Source organism: Carcharodon carcharias, chromosome 3 (genome assembly GCF_017639515.1).
Source record: "Carcharodon carcharias isolate sCarCar2 chromosome 3, sCarCar2.pri, whole genome shotgun sequence".
Classification (NCBI taxonomy): Eukaryota; Metazoa; Chordata; class Chondrichthyes; order Lamniformes; family Lamnidae; genus Carcharodon; species Carcharodon carcharias.
In genome coordinates, this window is record NC_054469.1 from 176,216,633 (window position 1) to 176,239,241 (window position 22,609).

The following is a 22,609-nucleotide window of genomic DNA, read 5'->3' on the forward strand; positions in this document are numbered from 1 at the left end:
CAGTGCATCTTGTAGATGGTACACACTGCTGCTACTGTGCATCGGTTGTGGAGGGAGTGAATGTTTGTGGATGGAGTGCCAGTCAAGCGGGCTGCTTTGTCACAGAGGTCTACAGCACAGAAAAAGACTCTACGGCCCATCAAGTCTGTGCCGGTCAAACAACTATACCTAACTATTCTAATCCCATTTTCCAACAATAGGCCCAATAGAGTCTTGGAGTCACTGTCCGACCTCACTGGCCCCACCCTCCCCAGATTACGTACTGTCCAATCCCACTGGCTCCATCCTTCCTGGGTTACTCACTATCCGATCTCACTGGCTCCGTCCTCACCGGGTTACGCACTGTCGGACCTCTCTGGCTGCATCCTCCCCAGGTTACCCTCAGCACCGGGAAGTGTGTTTAGTTGGAATGTTTTTCTTCACAGTGAAGGCCTGCCAACTGATACTTTGGTATTCTCCAACCTTAAATGGATAATTGATATTACCTTTCCAAATCCAAACTGAGCAATCAAGCATGGGAGGTGGTGGAGTAGTAGTATTGTCACTGAACTGGTAATCCACAGACCCATATTCTAGGGACCCAGGTTCGAATCCTGCCATGGCAGATGGTGTAATTTGAATTCAATAAATATCTGGAGTTAAAAGTCTAATGATGACCATGAAAACATTGTCAATTTGTCCTGGATAGTGTCAAGCTTTGAATGTTGTTGGAGCTGCAATCATCCAGGCAAGTGGAGTATATTCGATCACACTCCTGACTTGTGCATTGTAGATGGTGGAGAGGCTTTGGGGAGTCAGGAGAATTACTTGCAGCACAGTTCCTTGGCTCTAACACGCTCTTGTCGCCACAGTATTTACATGGCTAGTTCAGTTTCTGGTCAATGGATGTTGATGGGGGGTGGGTGGGGCGGGCGCAGGGGAGAGAGATCAGCGATGGTAATGTCAATAAATGTCATGGGGCAGTGGTTAGATTCTCTATTGTTGGAAATGGTCATTGCCTGGGCACTTGCTTGTCCTGGATGTTACTGGCCACTTGTCAGGCCAAGCCTGGATATTGTTCTGTTGTAGAGTCACACGGACTCGAAATGTTAACTGTGTTCCTCTCCGCAGATGCTGTCAGACTTGCTGAGCTTTTCCAGGTATTTTTATTTTTGTTTTGGATTTCCAGCATCCGCAGATTTTTGCTTTTATCTGGATATTGTCCAGATCTTGCTGCATTTGGACATGGACTGCTTTTGTATCTGAGGAGTCCCAAATGGTGCAGACATTGTGCAATCATCAGTGAACATCCCCACCTCTCACCTTATGATGGAAGGAAGGTCATTGATGAAACAGCTGAAGATAGTTGAGCCTAGGGCACTATTCCAAGGAACATTCCAGGACTCCAGTACTATTTCTCCAGGAAGAGATACAATGGCCTGAATAATCCCTTCTGTGTCATAAACTTTCTATGTTTTCTACATTGAATTGTCAATAACCTTAATGATCAATTCTTGAGTTACCTCTGGTTTCCATGCTTTAAAAAAAATCCTGTATCAGCCATTACACCATATCAGCCTGCAAAAAGATCAATGTCATAAAGCGTGAAAGTATAATTTTAACTCACCAGCATGGTACAATAATGACCCTTCATCAATTTTCTTTTTCATGTTATACAGCTGAATAGTTTCATCTTTACTGCCTGTTGCCACATATTGATCATTTACAGCCACAGTGGTTAAGGAGGCTCCATGAGCATGATGAGTAAAGTCAGGTTCTGGGTCCCAGCTCTAAAAGGATCAGCAATTTACAAGAGTACTCATTAATTCTCAACAACAGTGGACTCTTCCAGATCAAAGTTTTTCAAGTTATTTACTATGTACATCCACATGTGTGTGGTGTAGTTGATGTTGTGCATATGGACTTTGATAAAGTTGCACATACAGGCATGTTAGCAAAATTGCAGCCCTTGGGCTAAAGGGCCAGTGGCAGCATGAAAACAAAGCTGGCTAAAGGATAGTGTAATCGGGAATGGTTGAGAGACTAGAGTGAACAGCAGAGTGATTGGTACTATAACTTCTGATAAATATTAATGGTATTCAGAATATGGGGCACAATTTGAAAGTATGCAGATGATAAAACTCGGAGCAACAGTAAACAGTGATACAGCAACAGATTTAGGACATAGTTAGACTGGCAAAATGAGCCGCGCATAGGGTGAAAATTTAACACAAGTGTGAAGTGTTGCACTTTAGCAGTGATGCATTTAACACAGCAAGTTGTAATAAATCTGGAATGCACTGCTTGAAAGGGTCAATAATAACTTTCAAAAGGAAATTAAAAGGGGAAATTTGCAGGCAATGAGGAATGAGCAGGGGTATAGGGCTAACTGGATAGCTGTTCAAAAGATCTGGCACACCACGATGGACTGAATGACCTTCTGCTGGATTGTATCATCCCATGACTGTGAAGTAAAAAGGGGTAGCTTTAAGGTAATACTTTGCAGAATAAGGCAACAAAACAAATGTAGTAATCAAATAGGTTTATAAAATACAAATCAACAACCTAGAAGAAAAAAAGAAACAGTATGAGAACAAAAAATAAGTCACTAAACTGTTACGGTTTATGATTCTGCGGCCACTTTCTTCCATGAACGTGATCCAGGCATAAGCAGTCCGAAAATGCAATTAAGTAGAGTAGAAACTTGGCTAAAAGTGGTTAGCAACCTCAGCCCAATATTGATTTATTAATTCAGTTGTAGTGGTGTTTTAAATGCAGTGCAAATAACAATGAGGCTAACAGTGCTCACCATTATTAAAGTATTAATTGGATAGCAACATACAGTTAAATATGCAAATCAGGAACCATATGTCAGAGATGCCTTGCTTCTCCAGAAGCTGCGTGATAATTGTTCTTGCCACCTTACTCCTCATTGAAATGCAGGGGATGGTGTGTAGTTGCTGCGCTTATTTGGTATATACAGTACCTGCTAAACCCACCAAAGTTAGGGTTTGTCTGATCCAAAGTACCCCTTTAACACTCTTAATCACTGCTAAACAAGCCGTCTGGCACTGGAAATAAACTAACAGATACAGATAAAGGCTGTATTGCTGATGCTGGAAATCTGAAACAAAAGAATGCTGGAAAAACTCATCAGATCTGACAGCAACTGGTCAGGGGGTATGGTGAATACACAGCAGGGACCTCTCTGATGCAGGGGCCCCTGACCTTACCCTCACAGATGCTGAACGTTCAGTGCTCAGCAAAGGACTCCGTTTCATCCCCCTTACGCCCTCACCTCAATGAATTCCAGGCTTGGCATGATGCTGAACTCTTCTTCCGCCGCCTTCATCTCTGCGCTCACTTCCTTGGGCAGGAGTCCAACAAATCCTTTCACCACCTCCAGTATTCTTCCTCCACTTGGACCCCTCCCTCTGGCCTCTTCCTTAATGTCATAGAGGTCTACAGCACAGAAAAAGGCCCTTCAGCCCAGCGAGTCTGCACCGGTCAAACAAGTACCTAACTATTCTAATCCCATTTTCCAGCAGTAGGCCTATGCTTTGTATGCCATGGCATCGCAAGTGCACATCCAAATACTTCTTAAATGTTATGAGGGTTTCTGCCTCTACCACCCTTTCTTGCAGTGAGTTCCAGATTCCCACCACCCTCTGGGGGAAAAAATTCTTCCTCACAACCCCTCTAAACCTCCTGCCCCTTACCTTAAATCTACGCCCCCTGGTTATTGATCCCTCCACCAAGGGAAAAAGTTCCTTCCTGTCTACCCTATCTATGCCCCTCATAATTTTATACACTTCAATCATGTCTCCCCTCAATCTCCTCTGCTCCAAGGAAAATAGCCCCAGTCTATCCAATCTCTCCTCATAACGCGGATTCCAGAACAGCACGCAGTACTCTAGCGGTGGCCTAACCAGCGTTTTATACAGTTCTAGCATAAGCTCCCTGTTCTTATATTCTATGCCTCGGCTAATAAAGTCAAGTATCCCATTTGCCTTCTTAACCACCTTATCTACTTATCCCGCTACCTTAAGGGACAGGTGGACATGCACACCAAGATCCCTCTGATCCTTGGTACTTTCTAGGGTCCTACCATTCATCATGTATTCCCTTGCCTTGTTTGTTCTGCCCTAGTGCATCACCTCACACTTATCCGGATTAAATTCCATTTACCACTGGTCAGCCCATCTGACCAGCCTGCCTATATCCTCCTGTAATCTCATTATTTACCACCCCCCCAATTTTCATGTCAGCCACGAACTTACTGATTAACCCTCCTACATTCAAGTCTAAATCGTTTATATATACACTACAAACAGCAAGGGACCCAACACTGATCCCTGTGGAACCCCAATGGACACAGGCATCCAGTCACAAAAACACCCCTCGACCAAGACCCTCTGCTTCCTGCCAGTCAGCCAATTCTGGATTCAATTCACCAAATTGCCTTGGATCCCATGGGCTCTTACCTTCATTATTAGTCTCCCATGCGGGAGTTTATCAAAAGCCTTGCTGAAGTCCAAGTAGATTACATCAAATGAATGGCCCTCATTTACACACCTGGTCACCTCTTTGAAAAATTCAATCAAATTGGTCAGACATGATCTCTCCTCAACAAAACCATGCTGACTGTACTTGATTAATCCCTACCTCTCCAAGTATAGATTAATTCTGTCCTTCAGAATTGCTTCCAATAGTTTCCCCACCACTGAGGTTAGACTGACCCTCGTTTACTTTCTATTTCTGGTCTGTAATTTGTGTCTTTCACTGTGAAAATAGACACTGCATAGCCATTTAGTTAAGTACTGATCTTCAACTACTTCTGAAATTAAAATATTCCTGTAGCCAGATGCCACATTATAAATTGTATACAATAAGTCCTTATTTAAAGTTGTAGTTGCATTCCTGAAAATTGTGACTTTAAGTGAAATAACTTTAAGTGAATCATAGGTGTTGCCCTTGATCTTTTCATTAAGAACTGTCAGTGTGACATCGGCTGTCTCAATTTCTCTGCTCCTCTTACCTGCTCTAACCTGTCTCCTTCTGGACTTGCCTTTCTCTCAGGTCCAACCCCGACTTTGTTATCAAACTTGCCGACAAGGGTGGTGCTGTTTGTTGTCTGGAGTACTGACCTCTGCCTCGCAGAGGCTGAGTGCCAACTCGCAGACACTTCCTCCTACCTCCCCCTGGACCATGACCCCACCACCGAACATCAGGTCATTGTTTCCAGGACTGTCACTGACCTCATCTCCTCTGGAGATCTTCCTTCCACAGCCTCCAACATCACAGTCTCCCAAATTCAGACAGCCCGCTTCTACCTCCTCCCCAAAATCCACAAACATGACTGTCCCGGTAGATGGATCGTCTCAGCTTGTTCCTGCCCCATGGAACTCATTTCTTCCTTTCTTGACTCCGTTCTCTCTCCCTTTGTCCAGTCTCTTCCTACCTACAACCGTGATTCCTCTGATGCCCCACATGATATCAACAATTTCTGGGTCTCCTGGCCCTAACCTTCTCCTTTACACCATGGACGTCCAATCCCTCTACACCTCCAACACCACCAGGAGGATCTCCGGTTCTTCCTTGAACAGAGGCCCGAACAATCCCCATCCACCACCACTTTCCTCCGCCTGACTGAACTTGTTCTCTCACTGAACAATTTCTCTTTAAACTCGTCTCACTTCCTCCAAATAAAAGGTGTGGCTATGGGTACCCGCATGGGCCCCAGTTATGCCTGTCTCTTTATGGGGAATGTGGACACCCTGGTCCACTCCTCCATCACCCCCAACACCTCAACCTCCTCCCACGGCACCTTCCCATGCAATTACAGAAGGTGCTACACTTGCCCCTTTACTTCCCCAAGGGCCCAAACACTCCTTTCAAGTGAAGCAGCATTTCACTTGCACTTCTTTCAATTTAGTCTACTGCAGTCGCTGCTCCCAATGCAGTCTCCTCTACATTGGAGAGACCAAATGCAGACTGGGTGACTGTTTTGCAGAACACCTTCGGTCTGTCCGCAAGCATGACCCAGACCTTTCTGTTGCTTGCCATTTCAACACACCACCCTGCTCTCATGCCCACATGTCTGTCCTTGGCCTGCTGCAATGTTCCAGTGAAGCTCAACACAAACTGGAGGAACAGCATCTCATCTTCCGATTAGGCACCTTCCAGCCTTCTGGACTTAACACCAAGTTGAAGACCTTCAGACTATGAACTCTCTCCTCCATCCTCTCCCCTGTTATATATATTTATTGTTATTAAAATTTATTTCAATTTTTATTTATTATTTTATCCCCACCTTTTAGCCCATTTCTATCTTTTTTCCCCACACCATCCCCTCCCCCCACCCAGGCCATCTGTCATTTGCTCATTCTGCTTTCTACTCTTAATGTCACCATTGGCACCTCCTTTAGCCAGTATCACCACCATCAACACCCCTTTGACCTTTTGTTTATGACATCTTTTGCAATCTCTCCTTTGCCTCCACCCATCACTGGCCTTGTATCCAGCTTTACCTGTCACCACCTCCCTCCTCCTTAAACAGTATATATTTCACCATATTTTTAACTTCTCAAGAAGAGTCATACAGACTCGAAACATTAACTCTGTCTTTATCGCCGCAGATGCTGTCAGACCTGCTGAGTTTTTCCAGCATTTTTTGTTTTTGTAACAGAGTCCCATTCCTTCAATTTTATTTATTAGAGATTTTTTAAAAATTGCTCGATTGAGAGAGAGATAAAGGAGACAAAAAGCTTAAAAAAAGATGTTGGATTGAGAGAGATGAGATTATTTTTTGTCTTTTTTATTTTAATCCAATCTTTCTTTCTTTTGTATCTAATTTGAAATTGAACTCAAGATTACAATCACCGACCTGAAACGTTAACTCTGTTTCTCTGTCTCCAGAGTGCTGCCAGACTTGCTGAGCATCTGGTTTTTTATTCCAACTAATACTTCTTGGTTCAGACTGCACTGCTCATTACCGCTCTTTCAAACTGATTGGTACGGGAGATAGTTGCTTGTTCACACAGGTCTCAGATGCTAATGTGCTTTTTGGTTGAAAGGAACTTGCAATGTAAAAGCCAGTATGAGGGCTCCACCGCTAACCGCAAATTCTGGCCTACAGGCCAGGTTTCCAAAGCAATGGTCCATTCGTTAACATTGCATTGCCATTCAGGAGACATTAAGCACTTCAATGGTCCCAAAATTATTTGATTGTCAATACCTTTGAAGAGAGACTATTTTAGAATCAATAAAACACCAGAAACACAGAAAGACAACGAAGGACGGGCTACAGAATTAATCTATCTTTCTACACAGACCGAGGGTTCGCTCCCTCTCGGACAACACCAAGAGGGTCCGTTTCAGAATTGGAGCCGCACAACAGATGGCCTCTCAGCTAGAACCATATGACGGGCCTCAGGTTAACGTTGTTCTGAGCCAATCTAGATATTTATCGAGTCCACTTCCTCATGAACGACGGGAGCAGCCTTACCTGTCCTGGCCTCTTTATCCGATAACCGAAAACAATCTGCTCGTAGGAACCACCGATCAATACCACTTCACAGCCCATCCCCGCCTCACGCTCCATTTCTCGCTGCTCCCGCAACCAGTGACAAAGGACCCGAGGTCCCACAGAGTTTCGTCGGTGCGGGAAAATGACGTCAGTGGCTGCCCAATCCCAGTTACTGATCCAGCTGAAAGTTTATTTGACATTTATAGGTTGGGCAACTGCTCTGTCTGCTGCCAATGTCAGGTACAGAGGGTGATAATGGAGTTACCTCTGATCCGGGCGGTCTAAGAGCGCGGAAGAGTCACACTGCGCTCCGGCGATCTCAGCGGACGGAATAACGATTCCTCCTCGGAGGGAACGCGGACGATTCTTTTGATCGGATGTGCGGCCGGATTCGGGACGCTTTGGGACAGACTGACAGGGGCATGGCCACCCTGTGGATGGGCGACGTGAGTGTCTTTTCTTACTTTAATCGGCAGATGTGGCGGGCGGAAAACAAAATGCAACGAGGGTGAAGTGTGAGGCTTATGTCACAGTACAAGGAGTCGAGTGTAAGTTGAGCAGGAGCAGTACTGGCAATAAGGCCCAAGCTTCTCTGTCCCTTGGTCCAGTGGCAGTCCTCCCGCCTCTGTCAGAAGAATGTAGTCTCCAAATTGCACTTGCTACACGTGTGCGTTTCCCACCATAATCAAGTTGACACTTGAATGCCATGTTCCTTGGAGCATTGCACGATTGGGGGGGGGGGGGGGGGGGAATCTTGCATTTTCAAAGCGCCTTTCACGACCTTATGATATCCAAAGGGCTTTCATATCCAGTGAAGTACTGTTGTAGTGTCGGACTCATCACTATTCTAAGGTTGGAAACCCTCCTCCTCCTTCAGGTTCCATGCCCCAAGACTGCATTTACGACCATGGATTGGTTCGTGATTATGCTTGGCAAAATACTGCAGTGGCTTGCAGTTGCCTTCTGCAGTATGGTGGACCAGGAAACTTTCCCACTCTTATTGTCTGCCATTAGGCATATTTGAAGGATTTACAGACCGATGATCAACCTATTTGACCACATTATGAACACACCTTCTGTGGCATCAAGTCCTGAAGTGGGCTTGAACCCAGAGCTTCTGACTCAGAGATAGGGACATTACCACTGCACCACAAGACCTATTGTAGGAAATGAAGCAACACATTTGCACACATAAACTCCCACAAACAGCAACGTGATAATGACCAGATATTCTGTTTATTTGGTAGGGTTGATTGAGGGATCAAGACAGTGTGGATACCTCCCCTGATCTTTTACACCCACTTGGGTGGCCTCATTTTAACATCTCATCTGATGGTGCAACACTTTCTCAGTACTGCGATGCAGTGTCACCCTAGATTTCTATACTCAAATCTCAGATTGCAACCTGTGCCCACAACTTTCTGACTCAGAGGTCTGAGGCCAAATGTGGTACAGCAGATACTGTTGGAAATGTTGTCTTTTGGTGAGGTCTTAAACTGGAGTTTCTAGATCTTGTGCAGAAGAATATGCATGAGCTCCCTGAGTGCATCTTGCTTTTGAATTAGTATTCTGAATACTGGTGAGGTCCTGCTGCCTTCCTGTTGCCAAGGTCAAGAATATCACAAGAATTCACAACTTTCTGAGGGGTTGGATGAACAGTCAGAGCTCATGTTCAGATCAGTACTAGCTAAACTAGCTTGGCAGGGGATTGAGAACGTTAGCATTGATTCAGAAGGAAGAGGAGCAAAACTGGAAGTGCAAGGCTGACGAAACAAAGGCTAGAAAATAGGCAGCAAAGGAGTTTGATCCTGCTTAATGATTTATATATCAAAGCAAAGAGTCTAGTGGATAAGGCAGATGAGATGAGGCCACAGACAGACACTTGAAAATATGATATCAAAAGTGTGACTAAACATGTCTTAGAGAAGAACTGAAATGTCAGGTCAATATTCCTGGTTTACACAGAAAAAAGAAACTAGGAGTAGGAGTAGGTCATTCGGCCCTTCGAGCCTGCTCTGCCGTTCAATATGATCATGGCTGTTCCTCGATCTCAATGCCTTATTCCTACTTTCTCTCCATACTCCTTGATGTCCCTAATATACAAAAAATTTTCAATTTCTTTCTTGAATATACTCAGTGACCCGGCCTCCACAGCCTTCTGTGGTAAAGAATTCCACAGGTTGACCACCCTCTGAAAAAGTTTTCCTCATCGCTGTCCTAAGTGGCCTGCCCCGTATCCTGAGACTGTGGCCCCTGGTTCTCTACTCCCCAACCAGGGGAAACATCCTCACTGTATCTAGTCTGTCCAGCCCTGTTAGAATTTTATAAGTTTCAATCAGATCCCCTCTCATGCTTCTAAACTCTAGTGAATACAGGCCCAGTTGAATCAATCTCTCCTCATACGACAGTCCTGGTATCAGCCTAGTGAACCTTCGCTGCACATATGGCAAGTATATCCTTTCTTAGATAGGGAGACCAAACTGCACGCAATACAAGATTTTCGGCGTGATAGAAGGGGGATAAAAAAGGAGGGGGAGTAGAAACAGTCATAACTGTGAGGAGAGATGCTGGAAGAATCGTCAAACGTTGCCACATGAGTTAAACCAAAGAACTAAAAGCTACTGATGTGCCCTATAGGCCCCCAGACAGTCAAAGGGAGATAGAAAAGCAAATGTGTAGGCAAATACAATGGGGCAGTATTACTGGGGATTTCAACTACCTTAATATTAACGGGATAGAATCAGTGCAAGAGGTATAGTGGGTGCAGAATTCTTCAGAATCACAGAATTTTAAAAGCAAGAAAGGAGACCATTCAGCCCATCGTGTCTGCACCGGCTCTCCAAATGAGCATTATGACCTAGTGCCATTGCCTTGCCTTTTCTCCATACCCTTGCACATTGTTTCTATTCAAACAATCATCTATAACACCCTCTTGAATGCCTTGATTGAACCTGCCTCCACCATACTGCCAAGACTGCATGCCAGACCCGAACAACTCATTGCGTGGAAAGGTTTTTTCTCGCATCACATTTGCTTCTTTTGCAAATTACTTTCAATCTGTGCCCCCTCGTTCTTGATCCTTTTATGAGCAGGAACAGCTTCTCCCTATCTAATCTGTCAGCTCCCTCATCTCTATCAAATCTCCTCTAGTCTTCTTCTCTCCAAGGAGAACAGTCCCAACCTCTCCAATCTATCCTCCTAGCTGAAGTTTCTCATGCCTGGAACCATTCTTGTAAAATGCATTCAAGAATTTTTTTTTTTTAGGCAGTACATAGCAAGCCCAACAAGAGAAGGGCCGATCCTCGACTTATTTTTAGGGTAAGAAGCTGGGCAGGTGGAAAGAGTATCAGTGGGAGAACATTTTGGTGGTAGTAATCATAATTCAGTGAGATTCAGAGTTATGGAAAAGGACAAAGATAAACCTGCACTAAAAGTTCTCAATGGGAAAAAGCCAATTTTAAAAAGCTGAGATGTGATTTGGCAAAAGTGATCTGGAATCAGGTATTTGAAGGTAAATCAATGTCAGAGCAATGGGAGGCCTTCAAGAAAGAGATGAGGGATGGGACTCAAATCTAGAGTCCCCTGGGTGTCAAGGAGCACAGAGTAGGATATGACAAAAAAGGAAAGCTTATGTTAGGTAGTGAGAGCCCAATAAACTAGAAAGTCTAGGGGAATATAGAAAGCGCAGAGGTGAAATTAAAAAGAAAATCAGGAAAGCAAAGAGAAGATATGAAAAAATATTTTCATAAAAGTCAAGACATGGGCATAGTTCTTAATGAATACTTTGCATCTGTCTTCACTAAAGAGAACACGCATACATTGTAGTTAAGAATGTGTATGAAAGGATGGGATAACCATGGTGAGAGAAAAGAAAGAAAGACGTGCATTTATATTATGCATTTTACAACCACCGGATGGCTCAATGCAGCCAATGAAGTACTTTTTGAAGTGTAACTACTGTTGCAATATAGGAAATGTAGCAGTTAACTTGCACTCAGCAAGCTCCCATGAACATCAATGTGATAACGACTAGATAATCTCTTTTTTGTGATGTTGATTGAGTGATAAATATGGGTCAGGACACTGGAGATAACTTCCCTGCTCCATTGCTTGGAAATAGTGCCATGAGATCTTTTACATCCACCTGAGCAAGCTCATGGGGTCCTCTGTTTAAGGTCTCATCTGAGAGATGGCACCTCCATCAGTGCAATGCTCCCTCAGTACTGCACTGATGTATCAGCTTTGATTTTCACGCTCTCAAGCCCTGGAATGGGTCTTGAATGCAGATCCTTGTGATTCAGTGGCAAGTGTTCTACCAATTGAGCCATAGCTGACACTAAAGAGAGAGGGGAAATATTAAGGGGTTTAGTACCTTTAAAAGCAGATAAATCACCAGGCCAAGATGAAATATATCCCACAACAAAAACAAAAAATGCTGGCAAAACTCAGCAGGTCTAAATAACAGCATCTGTGGAGAGAAAGACAGTTAACGTTTCAAGTCTGTATGACTCTTCTTCAGAGCTTCTAAACTTCTTAAGAAGAGTCATACAGACTAGAAACATTAACTCTGTCTCTCTCTCCACAGATGCTGTTAGACCTGCTGAATTTTTCCAGCATTTTCTGTTTTTGTTTCAGATTTCCAGCATCTGCAGTATTTTGATTTTATCTGAAATATATCCAAGCCTGTTAAGAGAAGCAAGCGAGAAATTGGAAAGAATGTATTAATTAATGAGTATTAATCATTTGTAGAAAAGCACAAATTAATCAGGGACAATCAGCATGGATTTGTTAAGAGAGGTTGTGTCTGACTAACGATTGAATTTTTTTGAGGAGGGAGATGATGGTGTAGTGGTAAAGTCACTGAACTAGTAATCAAGAGGCCCACACTAATGCTGTGGAAACATGGGTTCAAAGCCCACGACAGCAGCTTGTGGAATTTAAATTCAGTTAATAAAATCTGGAATATAAAGTTAGTCTCAGAAACTCTCATCGATTGTTGTGTAAACCCATCTGGTTCACAAATGTCCTTTAAGGAAGGAAATCTGCCATTCTTGCCTGGTCTGGCCTACATGTGACTCCACACCCACAGCAATCTGGTTGACTCTTTAACTGCCCTCTGAAGTGGTCTAGCAGGTTGCTCAGTTCAGGGGCAATTAGGGATGGACAACAAATGTTTGCCTTGCCAGCGAAGCCCACATCCGGTGAAAGAATTTTTAAAAAGGCAAGTTGGTGAGTGGAGCAAGTTTGATGATGTCTATTTTTAGCAGCCTCCTATTTCTCATCTAAGTACTGACCCTGCATGACACCATCCAAAAGCTTTCGCATGTACGCTGATGACACTGAACTGTACCTCACCACCAGGTCTCTTGACCCCTCTGCTATTGAATTATTAGGAAATTAGGACAGTACTGGATGAGCAAAAATTCTTGCAATTAAATATTGATAAGACTGAAGCCAATGTTTTTGGTCCCCACTCTAACTCTTGTTCTCTAGGTAGCTACTTCATCCTCTCCCTGGCAATAGTCTGATATTAACACCAGTCTATTTACAAACTTGGTAATGCATTTGACCTGAGATAAGCTACTGGCCACATATTTGTGCCTTCGCTAAGGCCTCCTATTTCCACTTCCATAACATCTCTTGACTTTGCCCCTGTCTCAGCTGATCTGCTGCTAAAACTCTCATTCGTGCTCTTGTTACCTCCAGGCTGGACTATTCCAACCCTCTCCTGGCTGGTCTCCCACATCTACCCTCTGTAAACTTGAAGTTATCTAAAACTCTGCTGCCTGTGTCTTAACTCATATCAAGTCGCCTTCCCTTAACACCCCTGTGCTTTCTGAACTACATTGGTCAATCAACATCTTGATTTTAAAATTCTGATCCTTATTTTCAAATCCTTCCATGGCCTTGCTTCTCCATGTCTCTGGAACCTCCTCCAGTCCCAACACCCTCTGAGATATCTGCGCTCCACCAATTTTGGATCTTTGCCCATCCCTGATTTTAATGGTTCCAATATAGTTGGTCGTGCCTTCAATTGCCTGGGCCCCAGGTTCTGATTTTCCTCCCTACATCTATCCACCTTGATTTCCTCCTTTAAAACATTCTTTAAAACCTACCTTTTTGATCAAGCTTTTGGTCACCTGACCTAATATCTTTTTATGTGCTCTAGCATCATATTTTGTTTTATTATGCTCCCATGAAGCATCTTTGGACGTTTCATTTCATATATAGATTCATATGAACATTAATACAAATTAGGAAGAGTAAGCCATTTGACCCCTTGAACCTGTTCCGCCACTTGATAAGATCATGGCTGACCTGATTGTGGCCTCAACTTTACTTTCCTGTCTACAGCCTTGTCAGTCAAGAATTTATCTAACTCAGCCTTAAAAATATTCAAAGATTCTGCCAGCACTGCTCACTGGGGAAAAGGATTCCACAGACTAAAGACCCCTTGAGAGAAAAAAATTCTCTTCATCTCTGTCTTAAACGGGGGACCCCTTATTTTAAACTGTTTCCCTAGTTGTAGTCTCACCCATAAGAGGAAACATCCTTTCCACATCCACCCTTCAAGTCCCTTCAGAATCTTATGTTTCAGTAAGATCGCCTCTCATTCTTTTAAACTCTTTCTCAGAAGATAACTCTTTCATCCCAGGAATTAGTCGAGTGAATCTTCTCTGAGCTGCATCTAATGCAGTTATATCCTTTTTTAAGTAAGGAGACCAAAACTGTATACAGTGCTCCAGATGTGGTCTCAGCAACTCTGTAAAGAAACTTCCCTACTTTTATATTCCCTTCTCCTTACAATAAGCAGCAACATTCCATTTGTCTTTCTGATCACTTGCTGTACCTGCATACTGAACTTTTGGGTTTCATGTATCAGGACACCTAGATCCCTCTGTACCTCAGAGTTCTGCAATCACTCTCCATTTAAAAAATATACTGCTTTTTTATTCTTCTTGCCAAAGTAGACAAGTTCACATTTTCCCATATTCTACTCCATCTGGCAAATTTTTGCCCACGCACTTAACCTATCCATGTCCCTTTACAGACTCCTTATGTTGTCTTCACAACTTACTATCTATCTTTGTGTCATCAGCAAATTGGACAACCATGTATTTGGTCCCTTCATACAAGTCATTGACATAGATTGTAAATAGTTGAGACCTGTGGCACTCCACTACTAACAGCTTGCCAACTGAAAATTATCTCTACTCTCTGCTTCCTGTTAGCTAACCAACCTCTATCCATACGAATATGTTACTGCCTACACCATGAACTTTTATTTTGTGTATTAACCTTTGATGTGATTTCTTATAAAATGTTTTTTGGAAATCTAAATACACCACATCTAGAGGTTCGACTTTAATCATGTTGCTTGCTCCTTCCTCAAAGAACTCTAATAAATTAGGCAAACATGATTTTCCTTTCACAAAACCATGTTGACTCTGCCTGATTGCATTAAGGTTTTCCTAGTGCCCTGCCACAACCTCCTTGATAATAGATTCTAGCACTTTCCCTCTCTCAGATGTTAGGCTAACTGGTCTGTAATTTCCTGTTTTCTATCTCTCTCCTTCCTTGGAAGGAAGAGTTAAATTCGCTATTTTCCAATCCGACGGGACCTTCCCAGACTCGAGGGAATTTTGGAAAATAAAAACCAATGCACCTACTATTTCAGCAGCCACTTCTTTTAAGACCCTAGGATGAAATCCATCAGGTCCTGGGGACTTGTCAGCCTTTAGTTCCCTTTCCCTCGTGATTGTCATTGTTTTACCTCTTGATTTATAAGTGTTTCTGGGACGTTATTTGTGTCTTCTACAATGAAGGCAGACACAAAATATCTGTTCAGCACTTCCACTATTTCCTTATTTTCCATTATTAATTCCCCAGCCTCTCTTTCTAGATGACCAACACTCTCTTTAGTTACTCTTTTCCTTTTCAAATAGTTGTAGAAATTCTTACTGTTTTTATATTTCTAGCTAGCTTTCTCTCATACTCTAATTTCTCCCTCATTTTTTTAGTCATTCTTTGCTTGTTTTTAAATTCTGTCCAGTCTTCTGACCTTCTACTGATTTTTGCAGAATTGTACATTTTTCTTTCAATTTGATGCAATGGTTAGTTAGTTAGCAGTGGATGGTGCATCCTTCTCCTGGAGTCTTTCTTTCTTTCTTACTGGAATATATCTTTGCTGATTTTTATGAAATGTCTCCTTAAATGAGGTGTACAAGATTATGAGGGGCATGGACAGGGTGGATAGGGAGCAGCTGTTCCCCTTAGTTGAAGGGTCAGTCAAAAGGGGGCATAAGTTCAAGGTGAGGGGCAGGAGGTTTAGGGGGGATGTGAGGAAAATCTTTTTTACCTAGAGGTCTGGAATGCACTGCCTGGGAGGGTGGTGGAGGCAGGTTGCCTCACATCCTGTAAAAAGTACCTGGATGAGCATTTGGCACATCATAACATTCAAGGCTATGGGCCAAGTGCTGGTAAATGGGATTAGGTAGGTAGGTCAGGTGTTTCTCCCATGTTGGTGCAGACTCGATGGGTCGAAGGGCCTCTTCTGCACTGTGTGATTCCGTGAAATGTCTGCCACTGCATCTTTACTAACCTACTCCTGAATCTAATTTCCAAGTTCACTTTAGACAGCTGTGTCTCCATACCCTTGTAATTGCCTTTATTTAAATTTAAAACACCAGTCTTAGACCCACTTTTCTCGATCTCAAACTGAATGTGAAATTCAATCATGTTATAATCACTGCTACCGAGTGGCTGCTTTACTATGAGGCTATTAATTAATCATATCTCATTGTGCATTACCAGGTCTATAATAGCCTGCTCTCTGGTTGGCTCTAGAATGTGCTACTCTGAAATTGTCCTGAAAACACTCTATGAACTCATCTTCTAAGTTACCTTCGCCAGTCTGATTCATCCAACCTATATGTAGATTTAAATCACAGTACTTGGTATGCATGCGAAATGCTGAAACCTGCAAGGTCATGGATCAAGAGCTTGGAAACTGGAATCTGACTGACATGGACACAAAGGGCTGAAAATTTCCTTCATTCTATGAAGCTACAATCTGTGGGGAGGTTTGGCCCGTCAGAAGTGCCATTTCTTCAGATGAAACTTGACTCCAAGGCTGCACCTGCCTTCTTGGATAGGCATGAAGTATTCAGTGGCACTATTCAAAGATCAGGAAGTTCTTAGTGTTCTGATGAACCTTTATCCAACAAACCACACCACCAAAACAGATGATGCTTTTAGGATCTTGATGCACATTTTCCTATATTGCAACTTCAAAATATTTTCTGGTTGTGAGATGCATGGGACCTCCTGAACTCATGGAAGGTGCTAAATATAAGGATTTTTTTCCATTAATGTTAGTTTTCCACAGTCCTAATTAATGTATTGTTATGCTCACCACTGTTTTCATCTTCTTCTCTTCCTGTGGTACAGTTCTCAAAACTGTGTTCTCTTAAAAAATAAGGCCAACCCTCTAGTCTTCAACAGTCTTCTTATCTCTAACTTGTCTGTGCTCCCAAAGATCCGTGAATGGGTGCTCCCCATTTGAGTATTTACTTTATTAGTCCCTCCGGTTTGTCTCAGTAAGATCATCTTGTCTCTCTTCCAGTCCACCAAAGTTTACATTTGGTCCAGATTTCTTTTGTATCTTTTTCAATGTTGCCATTTTACATCTTGAAGGGCTACTTCTATATCTAGACAATCACCTGTGCATTGTCCCAAGGTTCTATCCTAGTTACCTTCTTGACTTGATTGTTTAGTCATCTCTCAAACGAAGCACACGTTCCCATTATCACTCCATTGGCTTGCTAATCACTAGCAGATTGAATTTAAATTTCCTTATTTGAATGTTCATTTTGCTCCAATGCTTTGATAACACATAGTCTGAACAAATCTGCCTGACTGCATGTCATTTGTCATTTTGTTCTCAACCTTACCTCAACATTACTTTACATATGTCCCAGTTGTTTGTATCTCTGCATAATCAATGTGGCTGTCTATCTCTATCTTCATTCAAAATGTATTTCTTTATGTTGGATCTCTCCTTACAATTTGCTTGACATCTGGCTGTCCCTTGTAAAATGATCTAAGTGCTTCCCCTTATGTGCAGGGTTCTGTACGAATGTATGTTTTGTTGTACCAATCCGTGCAGTTTCTCACTGATTTAAGTCGTTTCCACAAACCTGAGTTTCCTCTTGTACGTAGAAGGTTTAGGTTGTCATGCATTAAAATTTGTCCAGATATCTTTTAAAGAAACTTTTCTTTCATTCAGTCATTACTGAATTCTTTCATTCAGTCATTATGCCATACATTGATTTTTGGAACTTGGTGTAATTTTGTTTTTAAAACATAACTTTAAACAACAGTTGTTGCTACTTGTGGATATTAGAAACAATTTTATCATTTTTCTTTTCTCCTTTTTAGTTGGAACAGTATATGGATGAGAGTTTTATCAAGCAAGCCTTTTCTGCTATGGGTGAGCCAACCGTTAATGTGAAAATCATTAGCAACAGAATGACTGGGTAAGAAAAAGCTATAAAATTGAGTTTAATGTATTGGAGGTCTAAAATCCAGCATTATCATTGTCTTGATGCCTTCACTTATTAAAATACAAAATGGATTGAAGAATTTTAGTTACGAGGTAAGATTAGATAGGTTAGGGTTGGTTTCTTTGGTTCAGAGGAGACTGAGGGCAGACTTACTTGAAGTGGATAAACTTATGAGGGCCTGGATAGAGTGGAGAAGAAGGCCCCTTGGTTGAGGGGCCCATAACCAGGGGGTATAGATTTTTGCTTAAGAGGTAGGAGGTTTAGAAAGTTCAAGGTGAATTTTTTTCACTTAGAGGATGGTGGGACTCTGAAACTTACTGTTTGAAAGGGTGGTAGAAGCAGAAACCCACAAAAACATTTTAAAAGCATTTGGATATCCATTTGAAGTGCTGCAAACTACAAGGCTATGGACCAAAAGTTGGAAAATGGGATAAGGCTGAATGACTTTTTATTCAGCCAGGCTGAAATGATGTGCCAAATTTCAATGATTTTATGATTTTCTATCATGATTTTTTTTTGTTGCAGAATTCAGCCTGGAGTCCTGAAGAAGCAAATTTCTTATGACAAAATGCAATTGCAGCCATTCACTCCATTAATTGCTTAAGATATTTGATAAATAAAAGTTTCAAAATACTCATAGAGAAGCTCCAATTGCTAATTCATTATTCTGTGAAGTTTACAGAAATTTCAAAGCTGATTTTCCTGATGTTTTTCCCACTCTGCTCCCCTGGTAATGTCATTACACGGCAAAGAACAGGAAAAAGGGGTTTCAATCTGTTTTACCAGATTTTAAATTATCCCAGGAATTCCAGGGTTTAAAGGGGTGGGGCGGCAGTCCCACCCCCAATATGTTAATGAGGTGGAAGGGGCTTTTCCAATATCCCATTTTTTGTTTATCTGAAGTAACATTTGTTGTTTGAGTGTTGCAACAATAGGGCACATGGTGAAGCATGATGCTATGGTATTACTCCAGACCCCTGCCAACTGTTCGGCAAGGCATGGGCATATTGGTATCTAGACGCATCTGAGGTTCCTGATTCCCAGCAGCAGCTAGAAGTTTTCCGTCTTAGAAACCTGCAGCTTTACTTAAACTTCATATCCCTGCTGCCAGATTAGACCTTGCCAGAGGTAGGCCTTGGTGTCCTGGATCAGGTTAACAAACGTGGATAGAATTACCAACATTCTTAGCCCTGGACAGGAGTAGCACAATTGGGTTCACTGCTCCTGTCCAGTTCCAGGGCAACGTTACCAGGAAGGTCTACCCTTGCATTTTCAATAACTAACATATTGGCAACTAATAGGCATGATAAATCTCTGGTACCTTACTTTTTGTTAATTTTTCTGAGTGTACTGATTATCTCCAGCAACTGAAGGCTTTGCTAAAACATAAATTTAAACAACCTACCATTTGAGTTATACATTGACTGATTCTGAGTTGTTTCTGTGCATTTCCCTACAGTTGGTTGAGGCTGGAATGATGCCCTGTTCTTATGGTTAGGGAATATTGCACTGATAAAGAAATTTAAATTCCAAAAAGGAGTTATAAATAAATCAGGAGATACTTACTTCAGCTGGGTCTCTACCAACAACATAATTCTTCAGTGCATTGTTATGCTTCATTATGCAACAGATGTTCCTGCAACATAGCTGTCATGAAACTATTAACGTATATAGTATTATTGGAAAATATCTTTCTTTTAAAATAGAGGTTTTAGTCTCTGGGCGTGACTTAATTGGATAAATGCCAGCTATTCTGGGTGCTTTGATGTGTACTAGTTGTAAGATGTAAGAGGGGTAGAGTGCACTTGCATTTTTTGAATAGAGCATTCATGAAGTGGGGTGAAATCTTGCACCTAGCTAGCGGAGACCAAGCAATATGCTTGTATTACTAATAAAATTGGTACTATGAAAGGGAATTTATTGTTAGAAGAGGCAGAGTTGAAGAGGCTAGTGATACAATGAAAATTTACATTCAATAAGATGTGCTAGGTATAAGGATAGCAGTTTTGTGTGTGCAGGGCAGAGGCACTGTAAGATCAAAGTAGCTGTAAGCCTACAATGGTCTCCATAGGAACCACAGGAACCAAAGTGAAAGGAACCTCATTTTGAATTTGTAAGGTGAAAATGCTTTGCCTGGTGTCTGGTTAAGTCTATGCGTGCTGTTGCCTTAATGGAGATTAGTTTGGGAATTTGTTAAAAGTTATGATAGTAGTAATTAGTAGCCATGTGTATATATTTAACTTGTGTAAATTAATAAAATATTTCATTTAGTTTAATATAAAACCTCTTGAGAACTGGTGGTATGATTCCTGAATTTAGAGTTGCATCTCAAACATATCACTTAAAAATATAGGTTATGATATTTTTTTTAAGTTTCCCGCTGGGATTTTTAAATAACTCAGCTTTACTAACTTCTGGGTCATAACAATTGGGGGCTTGTCCGGGATAAAAATATTTCTAATTCCTGGATTGGTTTGGAATTGATGAATCTTAGGGTTACGAGTATGAGAGGCACTTTGAATTCAGGAATTGGTGAGATATTTTAGAAGCGGTGAGACTGCAAGATGTCTTTGGCAATTGCTAAGACTTGTCTGGGAGTAGGAGAGATAACTCTGATTAGGTTGGAAAAATGACATAAAGTAAGTTAACAGAATTGGCAGATAAGTTAAAATTGGGGTTACCTGAGGGTGCTAGGAAATCAGATATAATTGAAAGTACAGCACAGCATCTATATTTGGAAGTGAAACCTGACACTAGTGAGTCACAGCTGGAGGTAGTGAGACTTTAGTTGCAAATGAAAAAGCTTGAATTAGAAGCAAAGGACAGAGAAATGCCTTTTAAAAAGGAATTAAAAATTGTGAAGATAGAGAAGGAAGAAAGAGAAAAAGAGAGAGAATTCCAACTGCAAATGTTGGCAGTTAAAAAAAATATCAGTAGGTGAGGAAGGATTTATCTCTAGAGTAGAACTTAGTGAGGAGATGTTTAAATTTGTACAAGTTCTTCCAAAGTTTGAGGAAAACGACACTGAAGCATACTTCATTTCATTTGAGAAGCTAGCTAAACAGATGAAATGGCCACAGGAAAACTAGACATTATTATTACAGTATAAGTTGTTAGGTAGGGTGCTTGAGCTATATGCTTCGCCATCAGAAGAAATGTCGATGAATTATAATGTGGTGAAAAAGGCTATTTTGAGTGCATATGAGTTAGTTTTTGAAGCATACAGGCAGAAAATTAGGAATATGAGAAAACAGCCTGGGCAAACTTATATTGAGTTTGAAAGAGTAAAACAAAGTAATTTTGACTGGTGGATGCAGGCATTAAAAATAGAAACAACCTATGCAGATCTTAGGGAAGTAATTCTTTTGGCAGAATTTAAAAATTCAATCCCTTCAGTGGTGAGAACTCGTGGAGAAACAAAGGGTTTAGTCAAAGTAGAGGGCAAACAGCAGAGATAGCTGATGATTATTAGTTGGTTCATAGGGCTAAACCTTTTTTTCGTCACCCATTCAAATTGGAAAAGGATAAAATGTGGGAAGATGAAAGGAAGGCACTACCAGGGAAGAGAAGGAGTGGCTGGAAGTCCCCAAGAAATTTTTTCTCAGAATAAAAAGGAAGGTGCTGAAGGTAGACGTGACATTCGAAAAATGAGGTGTTTTCATTGTATAAAGTGGGGCACACAAAGTGAGTGTGTTGGGGATTACAGGAAAAATCTGTGGGAAATGTTAGGGTACAGAAAAGCTCTGGAAGTAAAAGTACTGTGGGTCCTGAGGCTTAGGCACAGGAGAAAACAGTCATTTGTGTACAGGATTGAAAATAAATTGAGTGAAGTAAATGATTTAATAAATACTCCAGATAGAAGAAAGAAGCAGAGGGTGTGTCATGTAAATATGCTTTAAAAGTACTTTGACAGGGAGGAGGCACAAAAAGAGGTATTAGTGGTGGTGATTGATGAGAAAGAGGTAGAAGTGCAGGACTCTGAAATTGATTTTCCTCTAATCAAACTGGATAGTGAGGGGATGCTTGAAAATTTAAATGAAATATTGAGTTACCTTCCAAGCAAGTGTATAAGTGATTTGGAAAAGCTATTGTCACATAAACCTATTTGTGGAAATAAGTTGGGAAAGACACATTTAGCTTCATAAAGATATAATCTTCAATAAGGTAACAACCTTATAGATTAAATCCAGCAAAGTTATCACAAATACAAAAAGAAATTTATTTCATGCTTCAAAATGATATCATTGAGTCTAGCTGCAGTAATTGGAGTTTGCCAATTGTACTGGTACCAAAACCGGATGAAACACAAAGACTGTGTGTGGACTATCTAAAGGTGAATGCGGTGACAAAAGTGGATTCATAGCCCATACCACGGTCGGAAAATTGCATTGATAAAGTGGGACAATCGAATTTTATCACAAAGATTGACTTGCTAAAAGGATAAAGGCAGGTGCTGTTGTCGGAGAGAGCAAAGGAGATATCGGCTTTTGTGACGCCAAATGGACTATATCAGTTTAAAGTCATGCCATTTGATATG

General features: G+C 41.5%; 2 protein-coding genes across 11 annotated transcripts in view; one reads left to right on the plus strand and one right to left on the minus strand.

Annotated features, from left to right (window-relative positions):
* The window catches only part of pak1ip1 (PAK1 interacting protein 1), an 81,441-nt gene extending 73,724 nt beyond the window's left edge, over positions 1–7,717 (minus strand). For all 4 annotated transcript variants that reach the window (XM_041183868.1, XM_041183869.1, XM_041183866.1 and 1 more), the window contains exons 1-2: positions 7,487–7,717; positions 1,607–1,769 (exon numbers count right to left, since the gene is read on the minus strand). In XM_041183868.1, the coding sequence (XP_041039802.1) occupies positions 1,607–1,769; positions 7,487–7,582 (259 nt within the window). In that variant the 5' untranslated portion in view covers positions 7,583–7,717. The remainder of the gene's footprint in view (positions 1–1,606; positions 1,770–7,486) is intronic.
* The window catches only part of trnau1apb (tRNA selenocysteine 1 associated protein 1b), a 99,116-nt gene continuing 84,181 nt past the window's right edge, over positions 7,675–22,609 (plus strand). For 5 of the 7 annotated variants that reach the window (XM_041183871.1, XM_041183870.1, XM_041183875.1 and 2 more), the window contains exons 1-2: positions 7,675–7,953; positions 17,948–18,045. In XM_041183871.1, the coding sequence (XP_041039805.1) occupies positions 7,885–7,953; positions 17,948–18,045 (167 nt within the window). In that variant the 5' untranslated portion in view covers positions 7,675–7,884. Of the gene's footprint in view, positions 7,954–16,388; positions 16,850–17,947; positions 18,046–22,609 lie in introns of those variants that run through there. The other 2 variants (XM_041183876.1, XM_041183873.1) reach the window with 2 other exon arrangements.